This window comes from Rhea pennata, chromosome 2, assembly GCF_028389875.1.
Source record: "Rhea pennata isolate bPtePen1 chromosome 2, bPtePen1.pri, whole genome shotgun sequence".
Classification (NCBI taxonomy): domain Eukaryota; kingdom Metazoa; phylum Chordata; class Aves; order Rheiformes; family Rheidae; genus Rhea; species Rhea pennata.
Genome location: NC_084664.1, coordinates 95,095,515 through 95,118,573, shown reverse-complemented (window position 1 = coordinate 95,118,573; position 23,059 = coordinate 95,095,515). Strand labels below are relative to the sequence as shown.

At 39.1% G+C, this 23,059-nt stretch overlaps 2 protein-coding genes across 9 annotated transcripts; one reads left to right on the top strand and one right to left on the bottom strand.

Annotated features, from left to right (window-relative positions):
* Positions 1-247: 247 nt before the first annotated feature.
* Positions 248-8,318, bottom strand: PAK1IP1 (PAK1 interacting protein 1). Of its 2 annotated transcripts, none has more exons than XM_062569953.1 (10): positions 8,194-8,318; positions 7,310-7,472; positions 6,179-6,299; positions 6,011-6,085; positions 5,266-5,318; positions 4,635-4,780; positions 4,449-4,546; positions 3,407-3,506; positions 1,369-1,495; positions 248-633 (listed from the first exon to the last, which is right to left on the bottom strand). In XM_062569953.1, exons 1-10 carry the CDS (start codon positions 8,254-8,256, stop codon positions 473-475), a joined length of 1,107 nt encoding a protein of 368 aa, XP_062425937.1. In that variant the 5' UTR covers positions 8,257-8,318; the 3' UTR covers positions 248-472. The 2 variants fall into 2 exon arrangements, with proteins under 2 accessions (XP_062425937.1, XP_062425938.1); XM_062569954.1 differs by lacking the exon at positions 8,194-8,318 and adding an exon at positions 7,815-7,863.
* On the top strand, positions 8,050-22,839 carry LOC134137230 (tRNA selenocysteine 1-associated protein 1-like). Of its 7 annotated transcripts, XM_062569957.1 has the most exons (11): positions 8,050-8,086; positions 9,480-9,640; positions 11,144-11,213; positions 12,217-12,293; positions 12,386-12,513; positions 13,031-13,162; positions 14,055-14,174; positions 16,311-16,506; positions 17,041-17,086; positions 17,843-18,011; positions 21,249-22,839. In XM_062569957.1, exons 1-10 carry the CDS (start codon positions 8,065-8,067, stop codon positions 17,977-17,979), a joined length of 1,089 nt encoding a protein of 362 aa, XP_062425941.1. In that variant the 5' UTR covers positions 8,050-8,064; the 3' UTR covers positions 17,980-18,011; positions 21,249-22,839. The 7 variants fall into 7 exon arrangements, with proteins under 7 accessions (XP_062425941.1, XP_062425942.1, XP_062425939.1 ...); XM_062569958.1 differs by lacking the exon at positions 21,249-22,839 and having other exon boundaries at positions 12,389-12,513; positions 17,843-20,228; XM_062569955.1 differs by lacking the exon at positions 21,249-22,839 and having other exon boundaries at positions 17,843-20,228.
* The last annotated feature ends 220 nt before the right edge of the window (positions 22,840-23,059 follow it).

Sequence of the window (23,059 nt, the reverse complement as noted above, 5' to 3'; positions counted from 1 at the left end):
AAGTAATTCAAATTTGTTCCTTCTTACAGAAGCAAAAGGAATGCATGATAAAGGCAGATCCTTTCTAAGTCAAAAGAACAGTAACTTTTTCAACACTAAAATGACAAACTGTAGGTATTTTCAATTTGCATTTAACTGAGACACAAACATAATCACTGATGTAGATGTAGCTATTTTAATTGCTTTAGTTGACATTTTCAGAGCTAGTTAAAGAATATATGGCGTTGTTAATTAAAAAATACACATATTACACTTCATGCATTTATTTTTGCCTTGTTGCTTAGGAAAAGTTGTCACTTCTTTTGGTACTTCACACAATGATCAGTCAATTCCTCAGAGTAAAAGATGTTGTTACTTTGAAACATCAGATCGCTTCAAAAGTGTACATTCTGTCACAGGTTTACACCTTTGTAAAAACTGATTTTAGAAACACCAGCATTTACTTTTTATTCAAGAGAGAAGGTAGTTGCCTTCATTCTGAGCTCTTCAGTTTCTTTTTCTTCTTTTGCAGTGGAGTTTCCAATTTTCGCTTCTCAGAAATAATTTTTCTATCTCTTTTTGCTGTTTTACCATTCTTATCAGTCCAACAAACTTTCTTTTTCCTGACTATTGATAATTTCTCATCTTCATTTGCTGAAAAAAAGCAAAAATTTTTTTACTATGTTTACTTCCAGTCTTTGTAGTTTAAGGAGGTACAGAGACTTTTTTGAATCATTTTATGGTCCCCCTTTGTTAAAGGGAAATAATTTAAAGTAGAATTTGCCATTTATGACAGCTTTGCCTGTGAAATGGAAATAATCTGAAGATCAAGTTTGTAAATAGGTTACTATAGAGGAAAACAAAATAAGAAAAGATACTGACCTGGATTTTGTAAATTTGCCCAAATGTATTGGCCTCAGATCTATTTTTTCCTACGTGCATACAAAAAAATGCAGTTCTATCAAACTGTTTATTCTTTTCATATCTGTTTAAAAAAGCTTCCCACTGTGTTCCTCAGTATGTTATTTCAGCAAAAAGGAACAAAAATTTTCTATAACAGAAGTGCAAAAAGGCTGATATCTTCCAACTAGGTGACAATATATCATGCAACTGGTTTCTAGATACAAATAAACCATTGCTCAGACCCAAATCATAGCTCAGTCCTTGTGCCTATCTTCCTACGCTTACTTCTGTAGTTGTATCATTACTATGTGTAGACTTGGGACTCTTACTAGATGAGTAAGGATATGTGTGTCACTTACCAATCTCATTATCTCCAATTCTTCAAGCTACATAAATTTTTCCAATGTATGTATGAAAAAACCTCCCACTAAGTATCTTCCACTTCACAATCACGTTAACAACTAAAAATACACACGATTCTATTACCTTGGGATGATGTTGCAGTTTCATCAGAATTTTCTTTGATTTCTGAAATGTGGTCAAACCATACTGCCAGACATGTCAGCCTAGCTTTGGTATTGACTTCACATAGTAAAGAAGGCACATCTTTAATCTGAAAATAATACAGAAAAAAATAAAAGAGTTAAATGTTACTTTATTTCCCTTTAAATTTACTCAGGTATCTGAACTTGAAAAGGTATTTTACTGCCCAGCTTCTGGGAAACTGTAAGATACCTAAGAATGTTTAGAACTAGACACTGTGCAGATTAATGGTCAGATTGTTACAGTCCTGTTATCCTCACACCAACCCTCACTGGTGGTTTTATACAAAACTCCCAACTACTTTAAGAGAGTATCTCGATAAGCAAGACTGACGGATTTCAGGCACATGCAAATAGTTTAACATGAGGCACAAGCAGCTGAAGCACAGGTCCACAATGACAATAAACATGAGGAAAAACTTTTAGAGTGACAGAGCACTGGTTGCCCAGAGAAGTTGTGGAGTCTCCTTCTCTGGAGATCTTCAAGGTCTGCCTGGATGCAACCCTGTCCAACATGCTCTAGGTACCCTGCTTGAGCAGGGTGGTTGGACTACGTGACCTCCAGAGGTCCCTGCCAACCTCAACTATTGTGTGATTCTGTAACATTTGTTAATGATTAAAAATTTAAGCTCCAGAGTAATAACTATTTTATTGGTGCAGCTAAAATAATTTAAGCGATTGTATCAGACTGCTTTTCTCCCTCACAAAGACAAGACTTGATTAAAAATAATCTCTTCATGCTATGTTCCCACCACAACCATCAACCATTGCATCTATCTGCATTTACACAATTTCTTAACTGCTTTCTATCAGTTAGTTCTGGGAATATTTGGACAAATATCCTTCTACATATATAAGGGGATAAAGTGTCACAAGCAAGTGTAGAATAACAGTATCAATACATCAGAAACTATTTGCAATAGGATATTCTCCCTCACAGAACTGGACAGAGCAGCCCATGCAGTTACACAAATAGTTTTACAAAATTTTGACTGCATAGCAAGAAGGAAAAAGATCACGCATTTAGTCAAAATAACGACAGTGTTACAGAGAGGCTGAAGAGTGCCTTGATGACAATGTAGATTATGTACAAAGGGAACAGAAATTTGAGACAAAGATAAAAGAGGGATTTTCACTCTAGCTTAATTATGTATACATAACTATACTTACTATATATACTTAAATGTATAAAAATTGTCAAGGGGGGTGAAATTATACATGGGCAAATTCAGATTAGAAATATAAAGTACAAAATGTTAACAGATATGTACTTCATATTATATACTTATGATTGAACATAATAGATCCTTTATGATTAGGTATTAAACAAATCTATTTTGGATTTAAAAAGATCACACTCTAAAGCAAAACAATAAACACAGAAAACTTTAAAGATAAGCCATGATTCTTTGTTCAACTGCATTACTCAGAACTGTTTGAAAATAAAGAAAAGTTCAGGAAATATAGGAAAAAAAAGTGCCCAATACACTCATGAGTTTGAGTGTTTCAGCAGGACAACTTTTTTCTCCCACATGAACAACCACTATCCCCACACCATAGATTTTATGTTTTTAAGGGGAGTAGTAACAGTCAACAACATCACAAAAATTCACAGCAATCCTTACAGCATACATAACTGATTAGACAGCCATAACCTTGGCCAGGCCTTGACCAGTCAGACCTCAGCTGGGTCTAAAGGAAAGCGTGATTTTACATAAGAGAGAGGATGAAAGCTTCATAATTTCATCAGATTTTATAGTTTGTTAAAAAATTACAGATACAAAGATACACAAGTATACACAAATATATGTGTAGATATTTACATTTTCTGCTGAAAATAGCATCAAGATTGAGATACCCAGATTACAAATAAAATTTCCTCAGTGATTAAAGACTAAAATTAGTCTTTAAAATGGAACAATCTGCAATTTTAGTTATCTGATGTTTTTCCATAAATGTACCAGCCAGTTAAATCGACCAACCTTATTAAGATCCAGATTCCACATTTTAATGTAACCATCACTTGATGCAGTAACAATAATATGTTGTCCTTCCCTTTCAAAACTACAGATATCTTTTATTCTGTGAAGAAAATGTAATACTTGGTTACTTTATAGCATGGTAATTCACTTCAAAACAATAGCTGACAGAAATTAAAGATGAATAGGCAACAGTCTAAAAATTAATTTGAAAAAGAAAAACACAAATGCCAGGCCGGAACTTGGAAAGGCAATCTGTTTTGAATGCTATCATTTAGAGAAGGAATACTTGTCTTTCCTAGGCCATTAGAATTCAATTCAGAAGAACCCTTTAACTCTTTTAAGCACACACTAAAATTTATCCACATTATTGACATTTCAGGTAATGCTTGTGTGTTTTGATGAATTAAAATCTGCATTTGGATGAATATTTGGTATTCAACAACAACAGAGAATACATAATTATCCCTCTATTGTCTGGACTGAGTACAACTAGTTTATTTTATGTAAGTATCCTATACAGCCAGAGTCTGTGAAGTCTGGTTAAACATTCTTTAGATGGTCTTTTCGCAAAATATTGGTGCCCAATCTCAGGAATACATAGATCACAGATGTAAACTTTTATATATATATTATACATATGTGTGTGTGTATCTTCTTCTTGAAAAAAGATTAACATAAATCCATGCCAGTATATTTAGCTCTTAATTTGAGGCGTGTAACTAGATATGATCTATACTGAGATTTAGATCTTATATTTCGATCTAAATATTTTATATTTTAGATAAAAGTTTACACCTGCAATGTTTCTAATTGTATACCTACTGTTTTTGCAACTTGCATGTAAACGATAGCACATGGGTTCACACTAAAAGCAAACAAGCCTGTCTCAAATTTGGAATTAGCACATATTAGTAAATTTACTTCCTATACTGAAACAGAAACAACACTAAAATATGCTGAACATTACAATTCATTGGACTGTACTGAGTACTAAGCATTGCTGTAAGTATTTAAATAGTATAAGAGAATAAATATAAAATACCTGTTTTCATGAGCTTTAAATTCACATAAGCATTTTTGAGAGTCACAGTTATAGAGCCTTATAACTTCATCATCTCCAGCTATCGTAAGGATAGAATGCTTGAAACAGGAGAAAAGAAATGCAAGTGTGATTAAATTCATGTTTTCAAAACAATTTACTTCCCAATATCTTTCTTTTTGTACTTACTGTAATAAATGTAAGCGAAGAAATTCTCTTCTCTGTAGTGACGGTACCAGTGATCGAGGCTGTGTCAAGTTTATAGACATCCACTTTATTTGTTATCACGGTCACATACTTCTCTCCACTGGGAGACCACTTAATTATGTGGGCATCTATACAACAGACAAAATTATATATACATGTATACAGCTTTTTGCATTCTATATTGCATACAAATCTAAAAGTAAAAATCTTCAGAAGCTGCTAGACACTGTTTTCTAAGTCAACCTGAGAAAAACACAGAAAAAGAAAATCAAATAACCTAGAATAAATAGTAATAAGTAAAACTATGTTTTAAATACTTGTTTTTAATTATCAGAAGTTATAAAGAAAATAAAACATTTATTTAAATGCCTGATATCAAATGTTAAGGAAGAAAATACGATTTTTAATTAGTGTTACTCTATTTTCCTTTTGGTAAATAGTTATAATTAAGAACATATGCTTGCCTGCAAGTACAAAAATGTTGTTGTCAAAGTAGCCTTGAATTAACTGGCTTGTTGATTAAATAATTCCACTGATCTTTACTCAACTTTAAACAAACAAAAAACACCTATCTAATTCTAGTTGTTTAACAGATTTAGACTGATCAACTCACTTTGCTTTAAGTTTTTGATAAAGGCTGATCGTCCTTCTACAAGATTCCATGTCCTGAAAGAAAGAACAGACAATGTGCATTCAAATTAAAAACAGCACAGCAAAATCCACAGTGAAATCCTATCTGCTGACAAGATGCATCGAAAAGAAGCTTTAAAGTATCTCTATGTATTGTATGACATACTATTTTTAAGTATCTCTATTTCACGACCTTCTTAATGCAGGAGAAATTGATGATTTGACATGTTGTATGTACACTACATGGTCAAGGTTGTGTTATTTACTTTGTAAAGCACAGTCTGCAATGCAGAGCCAAATAGCAAAAGGAGCTGAATCTTTCTGTTAAAGTAACTTCATATATATATGTATGTATATATATAAAAGACATATATATGCAGCAATACGTACACACTCAAAATGAAATAATACTTTTCTCACAGTGAACAAAAACCTGACAGCTGTCAGCAGCTTAAACAAGTATTATTCTAAAATGAGAATGTGTTTGGACATCTACTGGTGGTTATAAAGAGTTTAAGTACAGCAAGGGGCTAGGAACAGCAGGAGCTATTCTTGAGAAGACTTTAAATGTTGCTGTTACTTAGAACTTAAAAGGACAAACCAACCATCTTATGTTGGAGTATGTTTTATCAGTGTTTTGCAGGCTAGACCTAACACAGGACTGATGCTTATAAACACAAAATTTACTAAGAACTACTTACCTACGATTCTCCGCAGTTTCAACTTACCTTAATGTTTTATCTGTTCCTACCGACAAAGCTAATTTTCCAGAAGGATGAATAGAAAGAGATGTCACGTGCCCCCTGATAAAAACAAAACAATGTTTTATCTACATTTATTATTTACAAGGAACATAAACACGAAAACTCATGAATATCTAGATTCAAGAAACTCACTTATGTGCCTTAATGGATTTCAGGCATTCCCATCTCTTCGTGTTCCAGATACAAATTAGTCCATCTTCAGCCCCACTCAGGAGATGTGCAGTACCATAGAACTCCAGACAAGTTATTGTGCCTATGAATCAAAATCAATGCTATGAGCAATGCTGTACATATTGAACAGTCACCACACAGAGAACATATTAGTAAATAGAGATGCTTCTAGCATCCAACCTTGCCAGCTACTGCTCTACCCTTGGGAAAATCTTAATTATTTCCCAAGCATTTCTACACCAAAAAAAAAAAAAAACTTTCTTGCTATATTCAGTCTATGTGCTCAGTTAGTCCTGCTGTAGCCATATACATCTGAACCTTATCTGATCCATCCTTTGAAATAACAGTAACCAACAGCTGTGACTCAGGTGACATGCAGCTTCTGTCAGCGTAAGGAATGGTCTCATGTCAAAGCCCCCTTTTTGACACACAGTTCAATCTACTGCACATGCTGCTTCCCAGAAGCACCAGATTTAGCAAACGTAAGTGGAATGCATGTACCATGACTGTTCAGTCTGATTCCATGTACTTCTTGGATGTTAGGAGAAAAAGGATATTTAAGATTGAGCTACAAATCACCCATACACATTGAATTGGACTGTTATTAACCATTCTCTTTCCCAGCTATAATTTAGGAGGCACATGAAGTAGGCAACAGACCAGGTGAACTGTTCTGGCAGCAGCAGCCTGCTCCCAGATACTACTTCTTTCCTTTGGGTGGCTTATGTATGTCTGTGACAGGACAGGGACACTGGGAAAGATGGTTGCTGGAAGCAAGCATGGTAGAGGTAACCTGTCACGGTAGAACAAAAATGGCTCATGAACCATTTGTGGCTGTAACTACAGCTAAAACTAAAAATATTTGGAAAAAGAAGCTATATTTTGGGCTGATGCCCAAAAGAATTTTTGGATTTTTATGCTTAAAAGCTTACCTTGCTTATATCCTTAGACCATCATGGCTACATCACTGGTACTTTTAAAGACTAAAGCCTTATTAAAGGCATGACAATTTCAATTTTCTTCTAGCGAGGGCCAGTTTTCCAGTTACGAGGTTCTACCACTAGTATTTTGCATGATGAAAAGCTCCCTTACCGTTGTGCTGCAGCAGTGCCCCATGCTCAATCTTCTTTTTCATATCATAGATTTGGATTGTCTCATCTCTGCTCCCAGTGACCACATATCTGTTATTCACTGCTACCGCCGACAGTGAGGCAGAGTGGGCATGATGTGTAAAATCAGGGACAACTGTCCAAGACTATATGAAATACAAAACAAACAGGTCTTTCTGAAGCTCATCGCAATGAGCTTTTCTACAGTCATCTTCATCATGCTGTAATACCTTTTTTTAAGTAAAAGCCAAAATGTACATGTGTGAAATGCAAAGGAAATACACTTAATTATAAAAATAATGGGAGTCTACAAAATTAATGTGCCACTAGCTCCAAAAATTTAAATGTCCAGACTCTTTTGTAATCAGTGTTGGGTTTAAATGAAGCCGTATGTGAATAACTATTTACAACAGAGATAAATCTCATGGGCAACAAAACAAATTTGCCCTTCTTCCAGCACTACAGGCTTGAGATATGCCCTTCCCCACCTGGCACGGGCCCTTCTGGGTCTCACAAGACAACGTGGCATCCCTCGTGCTGCCCTTTCTACGCAGCTTCCCACTTCAAGTCTCTGAGGGAAGGCTGGCCGCTAACCGCGGCTCGAAGCACGCACAGCTCTGCGGAGACCACGGCGCCTCCGCGGGCAGGGCCGCGCGGCAGGGGCCGAGCCTGCGGCTGCGGGTGGCGGCTCCGCCCCCGCGGCGCCTTAAAAGCCCACCCGGAGGCCATGCGGGGCGGATGGGGGCGAGCTGTGGGGCTGGTGAGTGGTTCCCTCCGGTGCGGGCGGCCGTTGGGGGCGCAGCTAACGGACGCAGCGCGCGGCGCCCCCTCCTCCCCCTCCCCCCGCATTGTGCGCGCGCGCGGTACCTGGGCGGGCCGCGCGGCGAGCCCGAAGAGAACCTGCTCGTAGCAACCCGCCACTAGCTCCATCGGCGCTGCCACGCGTGGCGGCACCTCGAGGCCCGCCCGCCGCCTGCCCGCGGCGCTGCCTGCGCCCGCGCCGGGGACCGCCGAGCCGCGCCGCGCCCGCGCCTCGCCGCCGAGGGCGCTTCGCCGCGCAGGAGCCCGCCGCTTCCGCGGGGCGGCGTGGGGCGGCGGCGCGCCGAGCCGCGGTGAGGGCGCGGGCGGTGGGGTTCAGGCGCCGCGCGGGGCAGCCCTCGCGGCGGGTCCTGGCGGGGCGGAAGCGGGGCTCGCGCTGCTCCTTATGGCGACGCGGAGGACGGCAGACGTTAGTGCCGGGATCGCGGCGGCGGGGGGGGGAGGGAGCGCCCTGGGCGGCCTCACGGGGGGCGCCGCCGCCGGCGGAGGGGGCATGAAACTATCTTCTGCGCCACCCGAGGGGGGTCGGCCCCTCCCTGCCCCCCCCCCCCCCGGGGCCAGCGCCGCCGCCTCCTGGGTGGCTCGGCCGCGGCCTGCGCCTATGGCGGGGGGGGGGGGGGGAAGGCCCGGCGGCCGCTGGGCCGCATCGCCCATCCCCCCCCGCGCGCCTTTGTTAGGGCCGTGCGGGCTGGTTCGCCGTTTTCTCCTTTTTTTTTTTTTTTTTTTTCTTTTTTTAACAGCGCATAACACGACAATAAATGGGAAACGCGGCCTAGGCGCCCGTTTGGCCGCGGCGCGGGCGGGGCAGGCCGGGCCGGGAGTGGGGGAGGGGAGAAGAAGGCCTCGCCTCCCGCTGCGCCGCGGCCCTTCCGCCGGGCTAAGTGGCTTATAAAAAAATGCGTCACGGCGCGGCGCGTTTTGGGCCTGGGCCTGCCGGCAGCTCGCTGCGCCGCCTGGAAGCGCGCCGAGGCGGTTCTCCATGGTGCTGGGGCCCCTGGTGTCGGCGAAATTGCACCAGAAGGGGACGGCTTGTTCTTCCCTGAGGCTGGATGAGCTGATTTCCCTCAAGTGCCTTTATTCGTGGATGGCTTTATCTAGCCTAGTATGCATCGAAAGTGCATATTTTTGCTAGCAGAATCAGAATAATAAAATGAATGCACACATATCTGACCAGCTTTTTAAGTCTTATTAAGAAGGTGTTTGGATTCTGGAGCTGCTCTGTTAACCTGAAGTAATAAATATTTTCATCTGTAACTACAGTTAAGACAGTATTTCAGTTATTATCTTATTATGTGAATACATGTGATCCTAATTTCTTAATGTTTTTGATTTAGTGAAAAGATCAAGCAGTCAAGATCAGGAGGAGGAAGAATACAAAAAAAAAAACGCTGTTGTGCTTAAAAGTCAGATAACTGACCAAGAAGCTGTTGCATCACTTTTTGCTATAGTGTTGCTTTGTGTGTGTGGCATCTCCTGTCTGCGCAAAGAACAAGTGGTAAGTTTTTTAAAAAAAAATGTTAAGCATATTATGTAGTTGTCAACTTAAAAATTAGAATTTAAATACTAAAGTATGGAGAAATTGGTGGTTTCCTTTTTAATAAAAATAAGGTTAGAATTAGAGAATCATCATGATACGGCACTTTAATGACAACTTTTAACTGAAAAATAGCTATTCATAATTCTTTATCATAAACATAGTTTTCATATTTGCAAAGCATACTAGTGTATGTGTATATTCAAGGACTTATTTGTCCTTGAAAAAATTCTTGGCTTCAGAATGGACATGGAGGTGAAAGGCATCCTATCCTGAAAACAACCATGCATGGACATTCTTACTCTAGTATTTGGCTATTTTTATCTTCAGCCATTTTGCATACTTCTCAGAAGTGATTCTCTGTGTGGGCAGCCCTTTAAGGCGTTACAAATACTCTAATTACTGTTAAAAGTGAATGTGGACTTAACTAGTCAGTACATAATACATTACAAAATTTACATGGAAATGGGAGCTAAAACTTTAACAATTCTGTATCTGTAGTGAAACAGCAACATTGGATGAGGGGAAAAAAGGATAGTAATAGTCAGTAAACGGCTACATATGTGAAAGAGGCTGCAAAATACTTTGTAAAGGAAAGATTTCTGCAATGATTTGTATTAGATGTGTGCCTGGAAAAGACTTAAAGGCTGTCTGAAAGAAATAGCAAATCTGTGGTGTGACAATTATCCAGAACTTTAATAATTGTCAGAAGTAGCTGTGCTCACTAGCTGAGTGAGTTAGCAAGCACAGTGTGTATACATGGAAGGGGCAGAAAAGGTGTGCAAGTAAACATGCAGAGAAAGATCATGCCCACCTTATAGTGCCCTCCTTTCTCTTCGTCTTGCTCTTCAGTACATAAAAGGAACCACTGCTTGTTTTGCTGTGGAACTTGCAGCACAAGTAAATCAACACCTAATTAGGCTCACAGGCAGGAAGAATTAGGGGGTTGTACCAAGCATGTTGAAGTCTGTATGTTTTATTGTGATGTTTTAAAACTATCTTAGATCTCTTAAATAAAAAAAATAAAAAATAACCCACAAAAAGGACACCACTTGTTTACTAGAATACATACGTACAAAATAATGGTAAGGTGCAGGTGACCTGAACTCTCGTTTCCCACTGCTTCAGACAATGGGCAAACTTGGCAGGCCATCACAATAAAAAAGTAAAAATGTGAAGATGCTGCCTAATTTTGGTCCCTTTGGCCATGCATCCTTTTTTATCTCTAAGCTTGGTTACTATGTGATGTAAAACAGCAGTATTTTGATCTGCAGAACCTCAATTTCAGTGGACTGCTAAACATAATGAGGTGATGCTTTGGCAATGACAAGTTAGAACATAGAAACTTTTAAGTTCTGAATTAATAATCCCCAAAACTTAAGGCAGAGTGAACATCTGTGAAAATAGTTCCTCTCAAAGTTAAAAGATGCTTTATCTTCTTGCTCTTCCCCAACACTTTTTCAGCTGAAGGATTGCAATAAACTACCTGTCTTAAGCAAGAGAGCCGTACAACTTTGCAACCCTGGCGAACCAGGTAAGATCATATGGTGAGAAATTCAAGTTGGAAGTTCTTGAATGGATTCCAAAACCACACTCAGAATTCATAGTAAACGTAAAGCTGAAATAGCTAGCTTGCTCCAAATCGGGGCATTCTCTTAATCCTATGATTTCTTCAGGTAATTTGGTAATTGGTGTTTGTCGTCTGGATGCTTAATCATATCAACTGGAGTAGGTTGGGGGCATAACGCTAAATTTTGCAATTTGGATTATTTGAGCATGAGTTCTGATGGATCTTGTGCATAACACCCTCTATATAAGATGTAAGTAGAGGTGTTATAGAAGAAGAACGTTAAAGTCTGCGTAAGTAAAAGTTACTAAAAACTACTGTTCTTATTTTTGGAGCATTGTATTGGAAATCTTCATTCTTCAGAATCTTAAATGAGGGAGGCAACTTATGTTAATACTGCTGTTGTCTCCCTCTTCTTTCTTTCTTGTAGTTGTCCTGTTTTGTTTTTAAACCTTGTGGTGGTTTCTTTTTGTTTTTTCTTTTTTTTTTAAGAGGCATTTTTTTACGCCTATTTCTTCCTGGCCTTGCATCTGGGTTTGAGCTTTCCCTCAGCCAAGCTAGTATCTGTTCTTGGTCTGCCTTCTCCTTATGTTCTGTTAACTGGTGTCCCATCATTGCTCCTGGCCTGGGAGAGTTGACTTATAGCATAGTGGGGAGAGGCATCTCACATAGGAGGAGGAGAATCCGTAGGTGAGGGAAAACAGGGACAGCTGAGATCCCCCTCTAGGCAAGAGATGATTTGTCTCTGCCTCTTCATCATTCCAACAGCTGCTGCAGAGTTTCTTTCGAGTCTTAGAGCTCAAGTTGCGCACAATCCAGTCCTTAAGCTAATACTTAGGATTGGCCAACATCAAAGGGCTAACTGCTTTTTCCCTAATTCCGAGAAGAAGCTGTCCGTCCTTTAGCCAGCTTGACAAGTCAGGGGAATATGGCTGTTCATACAATCCTTTGGCTCTGTTATTTTTGCCAGGCGTTTTCCCCAGAGGCTGCTTTCCCTCATGGGAGGCGGAGGGAGAAATGGGACCCCAGGCTTCTTTCAAGGGCAAGGTGAATATGGGGAAATCACCTGTGGTGATGGGGAGTGGGTGGGAGGAATGTAAATGAGGCTAAATATTATAAAGGTGCTTTTTTTATTCCAGCAGGATTTGGGAAAAAACAAAAGAGAATGCCTCCAGGCCTATAGCTGGTGGAGAGGACCACAGAAAAAACGAAAGAAAAAGAACAAAATAAAACCCGGAAGAATAGAGTTTGTTAGTAGTTCAAGCAGGTAAAGTATTTTTGAAATGGGAAGATCTGACTGCATTCATTTAAATTGACAGCAGTGAATGCCATTGTTTAACTTTTTTATTCTGAAATAGTGCCGCTGGTGCCTGTACACCAAATACTGCAGGTGCAATACAGTAATGAAGGTTTCTGTAGCAAGTTAATTTCTACCACTGTTACTGAGAAGCAGTGGTGCAATATGCTGGTAGCTTTTTTGAATTATTACTGTAATTTGAGATAATATCTTTTCTTGAAAATTGTGTGCCTTCATTTTTCTTGCTTGCAAACAGCAAAAGCTGAGCTTTCTAAAAAAAACAGCTTCTAATTAAGTGTGTGTGTGTTTTTTTTTTTTTTGTTTTTTTTTTTGTTTTTTTTTTTTTTTTTTTTTTGCTAAAGCAGTAGTCTTTCAGTTAATATTTTTTGTCACATTGGTCTCCTTATTTGTCCAGTGATAAGTGGCTGTATATCTGTTTGTCTCCAAATCTGTTGTTAGTCTCTAAACAAAATTTTTTTTTTTGAAGACCGGATTATTCAATATTTGTTGGGGAGCTCACCCCAGAAGTGGATGACTTCCAGCTCTATGACTATTTCCTGAAGAGGTACCCTTCATGTATTGACTGCAAGATAGCAACGGATCTACTGGGATATTCCAGGTAACTTTTAAGCAAATTTGAAATGCTGTCAGTATGTTTGCTTCTATAAGTAATGTATAAGCACTTACATCTGAACTTTTTCCGCCTTTTTTCTTTCCCCCCCGAGGCAGGGAGAGAGCAGAGCAGATAGCAGTCTTTAACTCTTAGAAGTATGAGCTTCTTTGCTTTAAAAAAACAACTTTGGGGTTAGTTTCAGGAAGTTGATAGGATAAACTTCAACATGCATGCCTGCATGCAAGGAAACCTAAGAGGTGGGAGGGGGTAGAGCTGTGCATTGAAATCAGTGCTGCTCTGCTCACATATGGCAGTGTGTCTGCTTAGTCAACTGCAATACTGAAGACAAAGAATTCCCATTTTTACGTGCAGAAGAAAAGAATAAGGCCTGGCAAATTGTAGATGGGGTTGGAGGGCTGAGCCTATTAGTACTAGTAGTAAATACAACTTAGCAGAAGCTAAACTGGCTGTGCAGTGAATCAGGCAGGGATGAGAGTCTGCTGTTCTGATAGTACTGGCTGTAATAGGCGCACTGAAGCAAAAGCACATTTGAGGTAAAAACGTTAGTGCTGTATAGTGCTAGTTGGTTAATACTGCTGTATATGCAGAAGTATAGAATCTGATTAGTTACATAGATAAGCAGTTAAAAAGAACGTATTGTTTGTGCTGGCTCTTAGCTGGTTACATCTTAATGTTACCAAGGCACAAGCTGTTTGCTTCTGGCCCAAGTTTTTGATTTGGTGAAAACATTTACTGTGCATGTGCACATGCTGGAGAGGCTGAGTTCTGTAACAGAAGCTCTAGTAGTTACTATCATATTTTTTTTGTAGAAGACAAATTGGTTTTGTAACTGTTACGCATACTAGAATTTTTGTTTTCTCCCTTTTGAAAATTGTAGAGGGTATGCCTTTGTCAGATTTGGTGAACAAGGTGATCAGATGAGGGCACTGCAAGACTGCCAGAATGCGCCAGGTCTGGGGGGAAAACGAATTCGGCTGAGCATAGGAATTTCTAAAAGGTAACAAACCAGCTGTGCATTGATACAGTAGTTCTAAATCAGATTCTTGTAGCTCTGCCTTCGTAAAGTCTGTCTTACTTGCTGTAATGACTGTACACATGATGCAGTCTACTTCTGCATTTTTTTTTTTTTTTTTGTTCCATATATTATTTTGACTCCCTGGATTCATCTACCTCTTTCAGGATTGTTGGGGAGAGGTAGATTCCAGGTTTTGGAACATAGGCTTAGCTGTTGCTGTGACCAGTCTTGTTTCTCATAGTAGCAAAGTTGAATGCATTCACAAATATTCTTGGGGTTTAGGCAAGAAGAAGGTGAAGGGATGACAGGTTAATGTAGGGTTTTGTATGAGTGAGGTTTTCTATGCTAGAACACCGGTTTCCTAGCAGGCTAGAGGAGGAAGGAACTCGTTAACTGGAACAATACATGTGTATAGGGGGAAGAAAAGGGCAAAGGAGATGGTATTTCACACAGACAGTTCTGGTAACATTCTTTGCTTTCCAAAGTTGGGGCAGTGGGGAGTTTAAAGTTTGTATCTTTATAATTTGAGAGGCTTTTTACTCTGCCTTCTCAGTTCTTTCAGTCAGTCTTTGAGGCAATCTCTGACCAGTTACAGAATTGATACCAGATTTGATAAACTCTGATGCAGGATACATGTTTGTATAAAGCTCTTGTATTTAAGAGGTTAGCTTGTATGTTCTGTTAAACAGTGGAAATAAAAACTCTTTCTGTCCTTACTCTGTATAATACTGCAAATATTGCATCTTTACTTAAGAATGGAAATGCTCTTATTGAAGAGGGCACTGTCCAGAAGTGGTCTGATGACTAAACGAGTTTGAAAACAAGAATAGGTCATGAAGAAGCATGTTTCTCCACTTCTGCTACCCAGAGCAATGCTGACAGTGTTCTGAGGTTTTTTCTTCCTTACAGAAATGTGTGTGTGGGGAGAGAAATTAGAAGCAGAAGACATAGAGGATACATTATCTAGCTGTTTGTACTACAGTAGCAAAATAATAAAATGCCTCTTTACTGTAAAGCTAAACATGCATTCTAACAATTATATACGCTTAATGTTGTAGTAAAATACATGTCATTAATTTGTATCTATTTCTGAACAGCTGAATTCTGTGCTCTCTTAGTATCAAAATTTCCAGCCATCAGAGTAGTTTCACAAATACTCATGCAATTTGGAAACTATTTGTGAATTCCTTTAATCTGTGTCCTTGACAAAAGGCATGTTTGAAGCTGTCTTTTCTGTTGGGGATACAGAGGTCCTGGGTGCTGGAAACACAGGAGGTCTGCTTCTACTGAATCAGTGAAGAAATGTATAAACATAAAGGCTCTTTTGGAATGTGCAGCTGAATTATCTGAACTTACCTTATTCAGTATACCTCAGTTTTATTGCAGATAACACTTGTGCCTTGATTGCTGTCAGTCTGGAACTGCCTCATAGAATATCTTTGGGGGAGATTGGTTCTTAAGAACCAATGTATTTTGTAAATTTACTGCTGATTTGGCTTCCCACTGGATAATGGCAGTGATTATGATTTAAAAAGACTTTCACCTGACAGACTTTGGCAATTACTGAAAAATATTTTGTGGAGAATAAAGTGGAAAAGGTGGGGGTAAACATGGGACACTGCATGCTGGCAGGCAATGTCAGATGTTCCTCTGAAACAGAATCTAATTTGGCTCACTTGTTTCTGGAAATAAGATTTAGTAATTAACCAAACAAAAGATAGAAGGACTGATTAAGAATGAATTCACTTTTAAAGCAGCTGTGCTCATAAATGCCTCCTGGTTTTAGTCAATTAGTTTTTAGCATAGCACAAAGATTTAGCAGCAGCTTGCTTATACTACTAATAAAAAATACTTTAAATGGGTAGAGATAAGTGCCATGGATCTCAAGTTAATTCAGGAAAATTACTTTTGGTATTGGTTAAGGTGAGAGTGTTTGTCTCTGTATAAACATGAGGCACTGTGCTATGGTTTTTCTCACTGTCACCTAGGTGGCTATTTTCAAGAAATTTTTCCTTTTAAATTCTGAAGTACATAAACAGTTTGCCAGTTTAACTTCAGAACTAATTTTAAAGCTTACTGTTCTCAAACTCTAACAGTATATAACTTCTAATGTTTCAGGCTGAAAGCAGAATTCCAGCGGTACCAGTCGTATAACTATAATGATTATTACCAAGATTATCAGAACTACTACTCGCAGTGGAATTATGATCCTTATGCTGACTACAACTATAGCTCCTATGCTCCCTATGATAGCATGCAGGCTGTTGGAGACTGCTCTTTAGGAGATGCTGTTATGGCTCCAGCTGTTTTTGAGGTAAAGATACTACAAACTTGTTCTAAATAATAAATTCCACAAGTTATTGGGTAAATTGGAGCAAAAAAAATGAGGACCTAAAACTGAAATTATGCTTTTTTTGCTTAGTATGGAGTGGGGGTTAGAATAGCAGGCTTCTTGCTGAGGTGTTTGTGTGATTAAGTGCTAAAGCAGTACATCTATAGTTACACATTATTGCATGTTGCTCACATACCAAATGTTTTTGACCTACAGAATCATGCTGTTATGCATATTCCTATTGTCTTTCTGATGTGCTTTGCCTCAAGCAAATTAAAGTATAAGATGGTCTTAAAGTTTATTGGCTCATCTGAGATGACCTCAAAGAGGTCCTTTCCAACCTAAACTATACTTCTGGTTTTCTTTTGTAAAGAAGCTGTCTATTCACGTAATTGGAGAGAGTAACTTGAGATTAGGAGATGACAATGGTTATGTGAACGTAAGTTCAAAGTAGTTTTGTACTTTTGATGTGTTATGGCTTATGATTAAATTTCTATGATCACTTTCTTGTTTCAGGAGACTTCAGCTATGGCTGAAATCAATGATGACCTAATAATTGAAGGTAATAATGATCTTCTGAACTTCTATAATGATGTGTATATATACATATATATATATATATATATATACATCATTATAGAACTTCTATTTGAGGTATGTCCTGGAAACTGAAGAAGGTAACTCATGCACTAAGGATCTCTGGAGTGTAGCTGAGAAGTTGGGGTTGATACTGTTTATATTATATGCCAAGTAAAATGGGACATTGTCAATAATACAGTAGCTTTCTCTTAAAGCTACCTTTGGTCTCTTTCCTAATTCCGAACTTGTCATCTCTGTATTGATTCTGCTAAGCAGATTTTTTTATTAAATATTCATCAAGAGGCCAAAGTTCTGTTTCAAAACCCCAAGGTAAAAGCTTGACTTTGTGCTAAAATGAGTATCTAGGCTGTGCTTAAAGATTTGGTACCAAACTTAATTGTTTGACTAGGAAGGTTCTGGAACAGTCCTTCCCACTGAGATTTCCTTTGTCAGTGTTTATCCTGTGTAACACATTAGTAGAAATGACTTAACAGGTTTAGGGAAAACACTCACAGCTTAAACTATCCTTAAACTTGTTTAAATACAGTCATAGCATTCTAATACAAAAAATTCTGAAGTTGGAATTGTCAAGTTTATCATAATTTTGGGGGAATAAACAGATTTATTGAATTGATTAAATAAAGCAACTCTAAAGCATATTCTTCAGCATTTACTTCTCAGTTTCTCTTGTGCCTCTCTGAAGTCAGATACTTGTACTGACCAGGCTTTTATTTTTCAGATCCACAACTTCACTTGGATATTGATGAGATGAACAGACAATTTATGGAGACAAGTGAAGAACTCTATGATTCACTCATGAATTGTCACTGGCAACCTCTGGATACGGTCACTTCTGACATCCCCTTTGCTATTTAAGTGTCTTATATAGCATGACCGTTATGACCAAGGTGCTAAAACTACATTTCTTCTACATTACTATAGATCATAAGTTTTAAAGCACAATGATAAGTTGGTTTTTTTTTTTGCTATGCTTTTGACAGATTCTGTAATCTTTTGTTCATCACTCTACTCTTGGAGCATCTTGAAATCATGTAAATATTCTAGAAATGTAAAGAGTTAAATGGGGTCTAAAGATAGACTTGCCTGTGTAAATAAAATTTTGTTTCTGCAAACCTGCCAGCAAGGGATTTTACTCATACATGTGTGCAGCACATTCTCTTCTGGCTTAGAGAATTTAATTGGAGTGCTTCATCTGTTGTTGACTTGGAATAGGCATCAGGCCATGAACAAAACCCAGCTCTTCTAGTTTTTGAGGTTTCATAGATAATTATTTTTACAAGCACTTAATGTGCTTACTTAGATAAAAATATATTCAGGAGATGGTTCTAGGGTTTGCTATGGGGACACTCATGCCTGCTGTTCCTTCTGTAGTCTGTTGGAGCTAACTATGCTACTGTTGAGACTTGATGGTCAGTTAAAACTACTTTGTAAGTATGGCTTATTAAAAAGAAGTGCTAACTTTGGGGTGCCACAGCTGCAAGTATTCCATGAGCTGAGGTTGTTCTCAGATGACCATCTATGCCCCAGTATACTACTACTCCCTAAAGTCTCCTGCCCCTCCTCCTATAGCCTTCTCAGCTTATGTTTTATAACAAACTACTGTAACATTCTTAAACCTAAAAATTCATGGAGGAAATGATTTTCTCATTTAAAGGAGGAAAAATAACCCCGCTACCAACAACAGAAAACCCATTAACAACTTCTTGTGCCTTTGGTGTAAATAAGTTGCACAACTGGTTGAGTCTTCCTGCTGATCGGACTCTGGGGGCCAACATCAGGGGTCTTCTTTCTAAGAGAAGGTTGTAAGATCTTTCTGAAGTAGGATGCCAGTCTTCAGTGTTGGAGTAAGAGAGATGATAACGAGCAGAGTGCTGCTTCATTAGACAGCCACCTCTTACCATAGCTTTCCTTACTGCTAAACTGCCTTCATCTTGAAAGGCATGAAGTGTTTTGTAGTCACAGACTGCTTAATAGTATACAAGCAAAAGTATTCACTACTCAACAACTTGTAGTAATAACTTAGGCTGGAAGCAGAATTTATTTAGTGTAAGTAATAGCTGCTGAAGCAACTAGAACCACTAGAACTAGCAACTAAGACACTTGTCACATGGCTACTGACGTGTGTTTTGGGGAAAATCTAAAACAACTGTTAGCAGATGCAGGAATCCATTTCTTTGGCCTTTTAATGACATTATTAATGTCAGTGAAGTTACTTGTAGGAACAGTCATAAGGCAGAGAACTTCATGTAGGCAGGGGGAGCAGCACCACAATGTCAGCAATTGCTGCCTTGCTTTGAGGAGAGCTAGTTCCTGGGAAGGGGGATTTGGACAATTCCCTTACGCAAACTGATGAGCCTCTGGTGGTGGCGGGGAGCATATTTATGAGAATTTAATGGAATGTGGAAGTAAAATAGATGGAGCAAAGAACCTGATTGGGTGGGAAAGAGGTAGCCTGTTATCCATAGATGGGAGTTGTTTTAGGAGGCTGAGGTAGGGGAGGGGAGAACTGTAAAGATGGTAAAGCTGTAAAGATGCGGGCTCCTTGAATTTGAATGGGAGCGTGAAAGCTTTCAAAGCTTAGAAGAAATGTTGATGGCAACTTCGGTGTGTAGCTGTGGTTCTTGACCTTAGTAGTAAGAGCTGACCTACTACACAAAGGATTTTGAAGCTGGTAGGTACTGTCAACATGAGTAGCAAGGGTACGTAGAAAGGATAGCAGGCAGTGTCCAGCTCTGTGCCTGAGTTACACGCTGCTTGAAGTGGCTTGCATAGCACCACTTAACACTGCACTTATGTTGCAGCAAGTGATCTGTGGAAATCTTTTGTGCTATTGATTAAAAATGTGATAAGAATAAGAATGTGTTGGCCCAGAAGAAACATTAGCTGATTGCTGTAGAGTGTCTGCTGAATTTTGGCCATTGAGAATTCTGCTCACAATGTGTAAACTATGGGAGGCTATGTTTTGGGGCCCAAGTAGCTATGTGATTTCACTTAGTCTGACAATGTGGTAGTGACAGCACCATACTATATGAACCTTAGTAGTGTTAGTCAGTAGCTACTACCTTCATGCAATTTTCCCTTGTTAATAAAGTCGCTACACTCTACATTGGAGACTGTTTTGAAATATGCATGCACCTTCTGTTCTGGAATGTAAATTACCTATGTAAGGGAAATACTAGTTTTGTAAATTCAGTGAAAGATTGGGCCACTAGTTCCTCTCTAAACCTGAGGAATGTGGAGGGTATACTGTCTTGCAATCAACTTAAAAGGGGAAGGAGAGGAAAAAAAAGTTGCATATGTGGGTTGTAGCCTTTGGTGCTGTTCCAGAATAGTTCTGTAGGCACTCCCCCCCTTTTTTTTTTTGCCTCTGCTGAGACATACTAGCCAATTCTCTTTTGCAGTCAGGAGTGTGTGCATAGGGTTAGGAGTGTTGCAGGGTTTAGGGAGTAACACTGTTTATAGTGCAGGTTTTTGACTACAGAAGCATCCTGAATGCAAAGTTTCTTCCTGTATTACCTGCTATTACCTATAAACTCCAAATACAGGAAGAAGTGTTCTCATTAGAACTGTTGGAATGTATTGCTGAGACTTTCTACTGAGTAGGCTTGCAGTTGTTTTACAATTACCAACATGTTAGCTGGCTATACAAAGACCTGAACACATTGTAGGGGTGTCTGCCATCAGTTTTACAAAGATGTGATTGCAGTGGGAGCTTTCTTAAAAACAAAAACAAAACACAACAAAAAAGACAAAAAAAATTTAAAGGAAACCTTTTCCACACCACCATATTTCACTTTCTCTGGTTCTCTTTTGTTTCCATTTTATCCAACTGAAAGGTGTTTTTTTTTTTCCCTAAGCTTAATGAAGTTTTTTTTTTTTTGTAAGAATATCAAGTAATAGTTTCATAAAACTTCTTCATTCTGCATAGTTACGTTAGTGCCTTTACTTAAGTTTCGCTAGCTTTTTTCCTGGAATAGTTTTAACATTTCCTACTCCTTCTCTGAAAAGAATGGCTTTAGTACAATGGAGTGAGGGGCTACTGATCCCACAGTTGTGAGCAGGGAAAAAGAAACAGGCCAAAAAGGTTAAAGAGTTACTTAAGCCATGACTGTTTCTTTTTGCAGGATGCTCTTGGACCAACAGCTTCTTTCTAGCACTACCTCAAAGTAAACTTGCAGATCTAACTCACAGGGAAGATTCATCTAATGCTGATGATCCCTCTCATTCCGCTGGATTTCTTTTTTGCATTTGCCTTCCGTTTTGGTGTACTTTTAACAATGCATATTTAACTTCAGTGACTCATGTTAATAGATGTTTGTTTGAGTACAGCTACGAGCATTTCTGAGTCATAAGTGTCCTTAAGGGCATGTCTATATATAAAAATTGTTCAAAATAAGTAAAATGTAAGTAAAGGAAGTAAATAAAATAGCAGATGAATTTACAGAGAAAAGTTGTAGTATAGCTGCCTTTGCAACTCATCTGGAAGAGATGTTGTTGTTTCAGATTGTCTTAATATGCTTAGCATACATCAGAAAGAGAATCTTAATTTTAAAATAGACCATCACTTAAGAGTGTCCAATATAGGAGTAATTTTAGTCAACTCTTTAGGCAAATACACTTTCAGAAGTTGGCATTACTACTGATAAGTGATCATTATTAAAAGGCATAATTTATATCCCCTTGTGAAGCTTTTTTTTCCCATAATGGATTCTTTTTCTCCTGATGGAACTCACAATAATTGATTCCTTGGCCAAAACAATGACAAATTCAGGCTAAAATGTTACCTTCTTTGTATTTTATTGATAATACTGATGTAAATCTTTTTTGATTATATTGATTTTTTTCTACATGTGTGTTATGGAAATAGAGCTTTCTGCTAGAATTGGTGTGCAAATGTGAACACTAGCAGCTTAAAGAGATGAGGTAGTTCTTATAGGTGCCTTCTAAATGTGTTCCTTGTCTTGGCTGGCATAAACCATCCCGTGAGACATAAAATTTTAGCTAGGCTGGTAGAGGAGAGGAGGAGACAAGTTCCGAAGGTCCATTTTATTGGGAGAAATAGCTAGAAAGTAATTCCACTCTATTGGGATTTCAGAAATGATCACCTCATTTAGATGTCCATGAAGGCAGGATTAAAGACTAATCGGTGGACTGAGAGATGGCAAATCCAGACAGTTGGGAAGATACCAACGAGGTTAAAAATTCCAGTATGAAACAAGAAGCAACGACTTCATGGTGCGAAAATCCCAAGATTCCTCCTAAAAGCAAGGACTCTGCTGCTGCTGAGTTGCTTTTCTTGAGGCCTTCAGAACTGCTTTTACTGGTGTGAGTTCTCCTAAACCCTTGAGTCTGATAAGCTTTCTTCGGGTGTGTTGTGATGACTGCTTTTATTTTTTGTGCAGATGGGTGAAAGGGGTTGTGAAGTACTGTATTACGGCTCTGTCTTTCATTGTTGAATATCTATGATAGACTCAGTGATCGTAGTCTCTTTGCTGCATCAACGTGCGTGAAAACATTTGTTACTGCATTGTGTTGCATTTGGGGTGATGAACACTTACTGACTTTCACATTGGGTGGTTGAGATCCACTGCTCAGCTCCATCACGGGAGCGCACCACCTAAGGGTGCCAGCAGTGCACAAAGTAAGACGCAAAGCCGCTGCGCTTTCTCAACTTTTAATTTTCAGTAGCATAAAAATATGTGATGAACTAAAACACTTCACGTTTTCCTGATTTGTACTGGAAGCCCCTCTGGTTCTGAGGTGGAGGAAGCTGGGTTGGGGCTCACCTTTTCCGCCTGCTGCCTGTTAGCCGAAAATGAACGACGTTAAAAGCGGAGGGTGCCGTTTTCCCCGCGTACGCGCAGCGTGCCGCGGGATCCTGCGGTAACGCCCGTAGCTGCGCCTCCTGCTGCTGAAGCCTCGCCGCCCGCCGCGG